This window comes from Bison bison, unplaced genomic scaffold, assembly GCF_000754665.1.
Source record: "Bison bison bison isolate TAMUID 2011002044 unplaced genomic scaffold, Bison_UMD1.0 scf7180017864249, whole genome shotgun sequence".
In the NCBI taxonomy this organism is placed as follows: Eukaryota; Metazoa; Chordata; class Mammalia; order Artiodactyla; family Bovidae; genus Bison; species Bison bison.
In genome coordinates, this window is record NW_011494821.1 from 2,103,863 (window position 1) to 2,115,724 (window position 11,862).

Genomic DNA, 11,862 nt, shown 5'->3' on the forward strand with positions numbered 1-11,862 from the left:
GGCCTGGTGAGAGCCCAGCCCCCTCCCTGCATTCCAGAGGGGCCCCTGGCCACCCTCACGCCCACATTCCTCACCCAACTGGAGAAGTTGGTTTCAGGGCGTGACAGGGGAGACCAGAGGGCAGTCCCTGGGGTTCCCAGTAGGAGCTGGGAGGTGACACAGCGAGACCCAGGGCCCACCAGCCCCTTCAACACCCCAACCCCACCCCCTTAGAGATCAAGTCCAACTTTGCAATTTATCCATCCTTCCTTCCTCTGGTGATATTAACGCCTACTGCTTGAATGGTAGGCCCAGGTCTGTCTGATGATAACCCCACCCCAAGTCCCAGCTCTCAAGGCTCTGACTTTAGTGAGGGGGACAGACCCAGGAAGTGTCCCACTGACCCTGACACCTGATCTTGGCCATCAAGGAGTGTCCATAGGACCCAGAGGAGAAAACTATCCCTCTGGGCTAGGAAAGAGCCGTCAGGGAGGGCAGCCCAAGAGGGAGGCTCAGAGGAGGGTGGGATGAAGGGAAGTGGAGCAGATGCTCCAGGCAGAGGGGAAGAGCACGGGCCGGGTGGGCTTAGGCCCTCTGCCCCCAGATCACCAGCGTGGTGAGTAAAAGGCAGCCCAGAGGCTAGAAGCAGGGCTGGTCTGTCAGATCCCATCGAGGCAGGCTGTGCTCTGGGATGCACGGCTCCTGCCTGGACGTGGGTGTGGGGTTGGGAGGTTGCGTGCTACCTGAGTGAGCAGGTGAAGCATGGTCTCCGAGGAGATGGCAGCTGAGGGGCAGCCCCCAACCCCTGCCCCGCAGCCCCCACCCAGCAGGCCTGCCCTCTGTCCGCAGGGGGAAGGGCGAGACACGGGCGAAGCTGAAGCGCTCGCAGAGCTTCGGCGTGGCCAGTGCCAGCAGCATCAAGCAGATCCTGCTCGAGTGGTGCCGCAGCAAAACACTTGGCTACCAGGTGAGCCCGGCTGGGCCGCTGGGACCCCGACCAGAGGCTGGAGTGGGCATCATCCCCAGCTGTCGTTCCAGGAACCCCAGGGTTGGACGGAGGGGTAGGAGCTGGAGAAACCATGCCCTCCCGATGGGTCCCCAGCTGGGAGTCCAGCAAGCATGGGCACTTATTACTGAGCTGGATGGATGGTTGCCTGGGGAGTGGCTGGGAGGACCGTGGGGTCGAGTCAGGTGGGGGAGCTGAAGCCGGCACCGTACCCCCTCTCCACCTCATCCCCCTGCCTTGGCCTCGCAGCACGTGGACCTGCAGAACTTCTCCTCCAGCTGGAGCGACGGGATGGCCTTCTGTGCCCTAGTGCACTCCTTCTTCCCTGACGCCTTTGACTACAACGCGCTGAGCCCCACACAGCGGCGGCAGAACTTCGAGCTGGCCTTCACCATGGCCGAGTGAGTCTGGGGGGTCGGAAGGCATGGTTGCTTTGGCCAAGCCCCAGCTGCCGAACAGCAGGAAATTGAGTAATATCTGCCTGGGGGACATTTCAGACTTCTCCAGTGGGTCCATTTTGCTCCCCTAAATGTGATCAAAAGCGTTGATTATAAAATTGCCTACCTTCTTAAGATGTGCTCATAGAGAGAGGAGGGGCTTCCCTGGTGGCTGAGAGGGTAAAGAATCTGCCTGTAGTGCAGGAGACCTGGGCTTGATCCCTAGGTCCGGAGGATCCCCTGGAGAAGGGAATGGCAACCCACTTCAGTATTCTTGCCTGGAGAATTCAGTTCCATGGACAGAGGAGCCTGGTGGGCTACAGTCCATGGGGTTGCAAAAGAGTTGGACACGACTGAGCGACTTTCACGTAGGGAGAGGAGGGGGTGAGGGGTGATTCTGGGGTCAGGAGGTGCTGGGGAGCTTGGGATTTGGTTATAGATTGAGGGCTACCCCAGGGCGTCAGGAGAGTGGCAAAGGGGTGTATCAGTCAGGGCTCTGGTGGCGGGTTGGCGGGGGTGCGTTCAAATTGAGTAGGCAGGAGAGTTTAACAAAGGGATTCCTTGTAAATGAGTGGGCTGAAGTGGGAAGAAGCCAGGTGTCCTGCGATACCCTCGGGCTGGGGAGAGCAGCTCTACACAGACGCAGAGGGCTGGCTAGTAGAGCCGTGCTTTGGGGCAGTGGGTGGGTGCGACCAGCTCACAATGACCGGTCAGGAAGGGTTAGGGAATAAATACCCTGCCTTCCCCCTCCTCCTGCCTCACCCCAGGGCCTCCTGTGTGTTGAACACAGAGGCAGAGGGCGGGGGAGCTGTTGCCACAATCCATCGAGTCCCCCACCCCTATCCAGGGCAGGCACGGGGGTAGAGATGAGGGTATTGAGGGCTGCCTGATGCTGGGAATTAAGGGGAGGAGGGTTGGAGGGCAGTAAGGCCTCCCGGAGCCCGAGTTTCCTGGAGGGAACATTTATCATTCTCTCCTACCCGCCCTCCTTTGTGCCTGGGGGGTGAGCCTCCACCATCCGGCGTGCCTGGCCCCTTCCGTGTCTTGTCTGCAGCCCTGGTACCCGTGTCCAGGAGGTGCCCCCCCTACTGCCTTGCCTGCCCCCCTCAGTCTGTTCCAGCCCCCACACCCTGGCCCCGAGCCTGGCTGGAGGAGTTGCAGCTCACAGGTTACATCCCGGAGCCCAGTACCGAGGGTCTCGCCCTGGGGGACAGATCGGAGAACCTGAGCATGATCGCTCGGCCCGCCAGTGTCGCCCCATTGTGTTGTCCCAGATGACGTGCGTGGCCCCTCGGCCCCCTTGGGGTCACAAGAACCCCTTGTATACTTTGAAAGTCATTCCTTTCTTGGCTGCTTGGGATTAGCTGTCATCCTAATTGCAGAAACAGCTCTGGACGGAGTGTGTTACACAACTGAGTCCAGACGATGCTGAAGGAAAGCCAAGTGTAACAGCTCCATGTTGGGAAGGGGGCGTCTCCCCAGGAGGAGATCCAGCTGTTTGCAAGCCTAGAAAGGGTGGCTGTCAAAACAGCACATGGTCAGAGGGTGCAGGGCCCGGACCTCTGATGTAGGCACCCCAAGTCCCACCCACGCTGCGTGAGGCTACCCTTGGCTGACCCATCGCGTTCAGGGGGCCAGGCCATGCCAGCTCATGCCCTGGCTGCCTTGGTCACCCTAAGCCCTGGACTAGGCTGGGCTTGTGCAGGAAAGAGGGGGGGCCCTGGGATGGTGGCCCTGCACCCCAGCTCTCAGGGAACACAGCTTCCCTTGGCAGCCGGAGCCAGAGAGATTCGTGGCTCAGCACGAGGTTTGAGCTCACAGCGCCTGCAGACTCCAACCAGATGTTTCTTCTATTCCCAAATCAGGGGCGGGAGTAGGGGGAGCCTGCTCCAGGTTTTGCCTCTCTCCTACCCAGAGAAGACAACAAGGTAAAAATTGGCCTTGCCTCCCTGTGGCCTGAGCCTGTTTCAGGCCGGCTGGGGAGGGGAGGATGGTCTGTGGGCCCCTGAGATGAGTTCTTGCTTTTCTGCTGACTCGAGAGGTAGGGGAGGGGCAACTACAGTAGGCCTGAGGGGGAGGAAGGTGCCTCCCCCCATGAGTCATCTGGGATATCACCTCCCAGGTACCTGGGGGAGCAAGCTATGGGGTGGGCCTGCCCACCCAAGGCCTCCTGGGAGGACGGCAGCTTGGCTCACCTAGTTTCCTGGACAATAAGTTGGTTAGAAAAGCTGGAAAGCGAGACTTCCCTGGTGGTCCAGAGGTTAAGAAATCCGCCTGCCAGTGTTGGGAACGAGGGTTCAATCCCTGGTCCGGGAAGATTCCACATTCTGTGGAGCAGCTAAGCCTGTGGGCCAGAGGTACTGAGCCTGCACTCTAGAGCCCACGAGCCACAACTACTGAAGCCCACGGGCTGCAACGACTGAAGCTCGGGCGCCTAGAGCCTGTGCTCCGCAGCAAGAGAAGCCACACAGTGGGAAGCCCGTGCACCACAGCTAGAGAGTAGCCCCTCTCACCGCAGCCAGAGAAAGCCCGCACGGCAATGAAGACCCAGCACAGCCATAAATAAATATTTTTTTTAAGCTGAGAAAAATAAACTAAAAAAATAATAATGATACAAAAGAAAAAAGCTGCAAAGAAAACACAGGGAGACCTCCAGGAGAATACTGATTATCAGCATCTTAACAGATGCTGAGGTTAGATAGCAGAAGCCAAGCAGACCCACAGAGCTATGAGAAGCCATCGGAGACCACGGGGGCAGCAGGAGGGACGTAAGACAGGCAGGCTGCGGCGGGCACCATGGGGCGACCAGAGGAGGGAAAGCGGCAGGGTCAGGGCTCCCTGACATCAGGAAGATGTTTCCAGACCCTTCAGTGAGCAAGGGGTCTTAAAAGCACACACCTCTAGAACCTGGGGAGTGAGAGGGGTTTGTGTGCCCCTCTCCCAATAACTTGCCTCCCCGGAGCTTCCCGGGGCCTAATCTGTGTGAGTGATGCGGTGCTGACAGCTCAGTGAGCTCCTCTTATTGGACAGGTGCTCAGGGCTTGGAAAGCGGGAGGACCGGCCCGTATTACGGGTGTGTGACCCCCTGCGCTCTGCCCCCCGTATCTCCAGGCGTTGTGCAAGCCCGGCCCGGGCCCTGTGCCTGAGGCTCCCCCTTGCCCTGCGGAGAATGTGCCCTGCTCTCAGGTTACGGCCCAGCTGAGGAGCTTCCAGGCTATTTGTAGTGCCCATGTGTCTGAAAAACCAGATAGGGGCTGTAGTCAAGCCCTGGCATCCCAGGCTGCATTTAGAAAAGGCTTAAACAAATAAAAATAGCCCCTCACACACCTCCTCCATTTCCCTGACAGCCCTGTAGGTACTGAAGATCACAATAGAAAGTAATAGGAGAAAACCCTCTGACCCTTTCTTAACTCCAAACAAGGTTGGGCTGAGTAAATCCATCTAAAGTTGGTAGTAGGCAGAGGGTAACTCTGGTTCTCGCTGTGCAGTGACATTTGAAATGATCTGTACTTTTTCCTTGGGACTGTTGTTCCATGCCGCTCCAACTGTTTAAAACAAGCTTGTATTATTTTCACAAAAGCAGTCATGTTTTCACTTAAAAGGCAATCAGGGCCCCTACTATTTTGAGACTGTAATGTTTTTATAAAAGTCAGAGTGCATCATCGTTTTCCTTTGCTCACATCCCGTCCCAAGGAGCTATGTCCACAGCTACAAGAGGAATCTTGTCGTTACTGTCATGGCTGGTGGGGTGGGGACAAGATGGATGTGGCTCAGTCCCTTGGTTCTTTGCTGGGGAAGCCAGCATCTTGCCCATGGCTTCCTGTCTGGGGGGTAGAGGGTGATGACAGGTTCAGACCTTAGTGCCCATCCTGAGGGCCACCCTGGGCAGGGGCAGGGATGTCCTTACTGGGAGGCCCAGCGCAGCCTCTAGAATGAAGCACAGGTTGGACAAAACTCAGAACATGCCAACGATTCTCGGTGCTCTTCCATGAAGAGGGCTAGAGAGAAACCAGAACCACCAGCTCAGGGCAGAGGTCCCAGGTACCCACTGTGGGCATGGTGAAGGAAGCAGACGTGTTTAGTTGTAGGGAAAGATGTGGATATTAAGATTTTCTCCTGGGACTTTCCTGGTGATCCAGTGGCTAAGAGTCTGTCTTCCAACGTGGGGACATGGTTTTGATCCCTATTTGGGGAACTGGAATCCCATGTGCCACAGGGCAAGTAATCGTAGCACCACGACTGGAGAAAGCCCGCAAGCTGCAATGAAGACCCAGAGCAACCAAAAAAAAGACAAAAGATTTTCTTCCAACATGCGAAAGGCTCTTCTGTGGGGAAAAAAGTTAGACTGAGAATAGCCTTGTGGGGACAATAGGTAGAAAGGACTTAGAGGCAAAATAGCATAAGAAATGCGAGGAGGAACTTCCTCATGGTCAGAGCCTGCCATGGTCAGAGCAGGGCAATTGGAACCATCCTTGAAGGAAGTTAGGGCCCCTTCCCTGGACCTGGATGTGAGCACAGCCGAGGCAGGGCCTCCACCAGGGGCTTGGTGTTTGGAGGATGGGATTTCAGTTCTCTTCCAAGGTTGAGGTTTAGGGTTTGAATGGTGCCCACATTTCCTGGAGGGACTGACTACTGAGGTCACTGCTGTCAGAGGTGATACCTGGGCACAACACTTGGCATCCTCTGACTGCAGCCCTGGGAGGGAGGGGGAGAGAGAGAATCCTTGTGCTGCAGGTGAGGAAAAGGCTTCAGATGCTACCTGATAGCTCAGAGAGGTGGAGTCAGGTTGAAGGCCTCCCCAGGAACTCAGATTTTCAACAAAGCACTGTTGCATGCACACTCTTGTCAGAGCGCCAACCCCCTTGACACTGAGCCCCACCCTGGCCCATCCTGGGGAACAAGGGTGCCCGCTCATCAGTCCAGAAGCACTCGCCACCCCATGAACCCATCAGATTTCTTTACTAGCTGCTCACTCCAAACCCAGGGGGACGCAGCAGTGGGATCCAGAACAGGTGTCTCTGTTTCACCCTGACATTTGGTTTCTGATCTGAGGCCTGGTATCAGGCCAGCACCAAAGAACGGCCCGTGCTGATGTTACACAGCTTGTCTTTGGAGCAAGCAAGCCAGGGAGCCGGTAGGGACTGGTAGAAAGCTCTCGGGGTACTGGGCGTGAACAAGCCTGCCTGGAAGGGGAGCGGCAGTGGGAAGCTGATTTCTACCCCACCCCCAGGAATTGGCACAGAAGGCTGGAGCAATGAGCAGAGCCAAGAGCTGAACCCAGCTCTTTAGAGTTCCAGTTCCGGCCACTTTCCCCTGAGGACCTGCTCTGATGTTTAGAGAGAACCATTACAATACAAACAGCAACAGTGATCACCACTCACAGTTACTGAACTCTCCATGCCAGACGCCACTCAAACTGCTTTATGTGATTCGCTCATTAATCCCTCCCACCGCCCTGTGAAGTGGCTGTTATTCCAGATGGGGAAACTGAGGCCCCAAGAAGTTGTGTCCTGCTCAAATCATGTAGCTAGGAAGGGTGCAGCTGGAGTGTGAATGCTGACACATATATCAGTTCAGTTCAGTCACTCCATCGTGTCTGACTCTTTGGGACCCCATGGACTGCAGCACGCCAGGCTTCCCTGTCCTTCACCAACTCCCGGAGCTTGCACAAACTCTTGCCCATCGAGTCCGTGATGCCATCCAACCATCTCATCCTTTGTCATCCCCTTCTCCTCCCGCCTTCAATCTTTCCCAGCATCAGGGTCTTTTCTTATGAGTCAGTTCTTCGAATCAGGTGGCCAAAGTATTGGAGTTTCAGCTTCAGCAACAGTCTTTCCAATGAATATTCAGGACTGATTTCCTTTAGGATGGACTGGTTGAATCTCCTTGCAGTCCAAGAGACTCTCAAGAGTCTTCTCCAATACCACAGTTCAAAAGCATCAACTCTTCAGCGCTCAGCTTCCTTTGTGGTCCAACTCTCACATCCACACATAACTACTGGAAAAACCATAGCTTTGACTAGACAGACCTTTGTTGGCAAAGTAATGTCTCTGCTTTTTAACATGCTGTCTCGGTTGGTCATAGCTTTTCTTCCAAGGAACAAGAGTCTTTTAGTTTCATGGCTGCATTCACAATCTGCAGTGATTTTGGAGCCCCGAAAAATAGTCTCACTGTTTCCCCATCTATTTGTCATGAAGTGATCAGACCAGATGCCATGATCTTAGTTTTCTGAATGTTGAGTTTTAAGCCAACTTTTTCACTCTCCTCTTTCACTTTCATCAACAGGCTCTTTAGTTCTTCGCTTTCTGCCATACAGGTGGTGTCATCAGCATATCTGAGGTTATTAATAGTTCTCCCAGCAATCTTGATTCCAGCTTGTGGTTCATCCAGCCCCTCATATATGGGGGCAAAAAGACCAGGGACCCTGGAACAAGAGGGCACACAGTTGCTGAAGGAAGGACACTGATGACTGGACCGAGTGCAGTTGCTTTTGGGCCTTCTGGGTCTGGCCACGTCCGGTGCAGGGTGGGAGAGGGGCTGTGCTGGGCGTCACAGAGGACCCCTGCCATTACTCCTAGGTACATGCTCATCCCCACGAGACCCTGAAGCCCGTACCTTCGGTTCCCACCCTCAGCTGGGAACAATGGAGGGAACGGCTTTTCTTCCAGCCCAGTGAAAGGCCCCAGTTTCCACATTCTTCTACCCCAGTGGGCCAGAAGTTAAACCAGTATTTCCCAGAGCATGAGGCCTAGGGCAGGGTTGAGAGAGGCTCTCAAGATGATTTTAAGCAATTTTTAAACCTTTGAGTTGTTGTGACCCTTGTATGCATGCTTAGTCGTGTCTGACTCTTTGCGACCCCATGGACTGTAGCCCACCAGGCTCCTCTGCCCATGGGATTTTCCAGGCAAGAATACTTGAGTGGGTTGCCATTTTCTCCTCCAGGGGATCTTCCAGACTCAGGGGCCTGCATCTCCTGCATTGGCAGGTGGATTGTTTACCACTGAGCCACCTGGGAAGCCCCTTAATGGCTCATGACCAGCATTAAAAAAATTGAAAAAAGAAGTGGGGAGTGAAAGATGAAATCTAGAGAAAATATGAATAGTAGAAAGGGTCAATATTTTTGTGAAACTTTATTTCCTCATACAGGTATGTGTATGCTGAATCATGAAAGATCTCTAACTATGGGTTATGGTTTTAAAAAAAAGGTTAAAGACTGTTTTAGGAGGCATATAGGTAGATTTATTTTTTACCTGATTCATTTTACATTTATTTTCATAGTCTATGCTGATTCTCCATACACTGCTGATAGACATTGGATTTTTTTAGTGAAATTTAATTTCAGAGCTAGATGTTTATCAATAAAACCATTTTGATTCATATAAATTTGACTAAATTAATAAAAACTGAAATTTTTTTTAGCAGAACTTAATATTTAGTGAAACCTGAAAGGGAAATTGAATTTCACTGAAAATTTAAAGTAAGTTTAGTTGGGTCTCCCAGGTGGCTCAGATGGTAAAGAATCTGCCTGCAATGTAGGAGATCCCAGTTTAATCCCTGGGTTGTGAAGATCCCCTGGAGAAGGGAATGGCAACCCACTCCAATATTCTTGCCAGGAGAATCCCACGGACAGAGGAGCCTGGTGGGCTACAGTCCATGGGGTCGAAAAGAATCGGACACAGCTGAGTGACTTTCACTCACTCACTAGTTAGCTAAAGCGGCTTTTCTGGTAGCTCAGTGGTAACGAATCCACCTGCCAATGCAGAAGGTGCAGGTTCAATCCCTGGTTTGGGAAGATGCCCTGGAGAAGGAAATGGCAAGCCACTCCAGTATTCTTGCCTGGAGAATACCATGGACTCAGGAGCCTGGCAGGCTACAGTCCACGGGGTCACAGAGTTGGACATGACTGAGAGACTGAAATACAACAGTCAAGTCAAAACACGAGTTGGAAGGGTGCTTCCTCCATGTGGGAGTTCGGGAAACACTGCATTAGAGAGAGTAACTCCACAAACTCTTGTGGGGTAATGTGAATTCCCTACTGGGGGGCACTCAGGAGCCTCCAGCTCTGGGCTGAGCTGTGTTCCCCAGCAGTGATGCTGGCTGCTGGCTGGGGCTGACATTCTGATGGGGTGTCTGTGTTTCAGGAACCTGGCCAACTGCGAGCGCCTCATTGAGGTGGAGGACATGATGGTGATGGGCCGCAAGCCGGACCCCATGTGCGTCTTCACCTACGTCCAGTCTCTGTACAACCACCTGCGCCGCTTTGAGTGAAGCCCCTTGGGGCTGGAGAGCCATCCCCCAGAGAAGACGGTGAGGCCGCCGGTGTCCCCGAGTCAGGAGGCCCCCTTGAGCAGAGCTGCATAGTGGTGTGAGGGCGCTGTTTGTGCCGAGTGACTGCGCCCCCCCACCTGCCCGGCTGCATTACTGATGAAAAGTACCACTGAACTGCGCTCCGACTCATTACAGCCAAGGGCTCCGAGGAAAAGGAAGTATTACTGGAGAGAGAGAAATTGGTGCTAAGTAATTCTCTTCCTTAAAAAAAAAAAAATGCTTGTCTGTAGATTCCGGAAGCCTGAATCACAGTGTTCCTTCTACTGAACTGGATCCATTGGCTTTACAGCATTGCATTGATTACAAAGTGTTGTTTGCTTTTTTTTATCAGAATAGCCAGAGTTTTCTACTTCCCCCCACTATTGTAGGTTCCTTTCCTCCCTTGCTCTGGGCCCCTGCCAGGAAACAGAGATGTATAATCAGCAGCTTGAAAAGGATGACTAAAGTCTTGGGAAGAAACGGTTAATCACTCCGGGGTCTTGGGCAGCAGATGACCTACACGTCACCTCGGCTCTCTGGGGAGAGGGGAAGGCTCTCGCCTGGTCCTGTCCTTCCCAGGAGGGCCCCACAAGTGTTTGGCTAAGAATAGGCTCTTGGGAAGTTAACACTTTTAGGGAAGGACAGGCCCTTGGTGCTGTGAGGTGGTTTTTATTCACAGCTTTTTTTTTTTTTTAGGGGATTTGCTGCAGATATTTATAAAAAGTAACTCCATCTGTACCATTGACTGTTTGTACATAAAATGATGTGTCTCACCTTGCTTGGGATTTTTTATTTCATCTGGGAATAAGAGCTTTCACATACATGCCAAAAAAAAATCTACTTGAAACCGCAACCCCCCCAACCCCCTGCTTAATTTTTTGTACCAAAATCACCACCCAGAAAGTTGAAATCACATTTGCTTTTTTTGCATTTGCCTGTTGGTCACCCATCTCCACATCATCGGAGGAGCGTGGACAGAAAGTACCCCCCCTTACAGTTCTGTGTCCTGGAAGTTGACTGACAGATCTGTGATCAGCGGTGGGGTGGTCCCACACATGGGGGTGTCCATTGAAGGGCACTGGTTTATTTTCACAGCTGTTTGATTGTAAAAAAAAAAAAAAAAACTGTTAGGTTTTTAGTAAGACATCTTTAGATTCTATAAAGCCACAGCTATTAGGTTATTCTTATTCAAGAAGCATTTTCTAACTGGGTTGGATTTTAGCCATGAACTTGGAGAATTTCCCTGTAAGGAGCTAGTATGTGTCTCTAGCTTATGCAGAGGGTTCTAACCACCAGTATCTGGGTGCCTTCTCAGAGTCACCTGTGGTCCCCTGTTTTGGGGGTCAGAGCTCTTTGTGGGTGTCGAGAAGAACATGATAGAGCTTGTCAGCTGGGTGATAAATAGCCTTAGCAGATTTGTTTGTTCAGAGCTGCCCCACTCAGTCACTCAGTTGTGTCCGACTCTTGGCAACCCCATGGACTGTAGCCCGCCAGGATCTTCTGTCCATAGGATTTTCCAGGCAAGAATACTGGAGTGGGTAGCCATTGCTTTCTCCAGGGGATCTTCCCAACCCAGGGATCGAACCTGGGTCTCCTGCATCGCAGGTGTATTCTTTACCATCTGAGCCACCAGGGAAGCCCCTGTTTGTTTGTTCGGGCTGAAGGCTTATATCATCCTCTTGAGTTCTCCCTCAGTGGGAACCACCCCCTGTCCAGCTCCAGAAGGTGAGCCCTATTATTAGCAAAGACACTGTGCCTGGTCTTTTTTCATACCGAAGCTTAGGGTTTCAAACCTAAAGCCAATCTGGGATCACAGGGGCTCTATAAAAAGCATGCCTATACCGTACTGAGTCCTTGCACATGTTAAATGGAACTCTCCTGATTGGCAGACATGGCCTTGCACCTCTGCACATAAAACAGAGCAGATCCTGCCGGAGAAAGGAAGAACGCCTCTTAAACTGAGCAATGGTGTTTCTCACGTCTCACATTCAGTCATAAGAGACTAGGTGTTTTTAAAGTGGGTTCTATGATGTTCTTGTCTGTGGTTTGCGGGGAGGGGCAAATGAGGGCTCATAAGCTTTAAGGGGTTTTAAACTTGATTACCTCCAAGACAAAGCCTGAGGGTTCCCAGGG

At 52.7% G+C, this 11,862-nt stretch overlaps 1 protein-coding gene across 1 annotated transcript in view; it reads left to right on the forward strand.

Moving 5' to 3' along the window:
- The window catches only part of SMTNL2 (smoothelin-like 2), a 21,648-nt gene extending 11,070 nt beyond the window's left edge, over nucleotides 1-10,578 (forward strand). Inside the window, exons 7-9 of the mRNA XM_010847450.1 lie at nucleotides 829-946; nucleotides 1,235-1,386; nucleotides 9,564-10,578. Coding sequence (XP_010845752.1) covers nucleotides 829-946; nucleotides 1,235-1,386; nucleotides 9,564-9,690 — 397 coding nt within the window. The 3' untranslated portion in view covers nucleotides 9,691-10,578. The remainder of the gene's footprint in view (nucleotides 1-828; nucleotides 947-1,234; nucleotides 1,387-9,563) is intronic.
- Nucleotides 10,579-11,862: the final 1,284 nt, after the last annotated feature.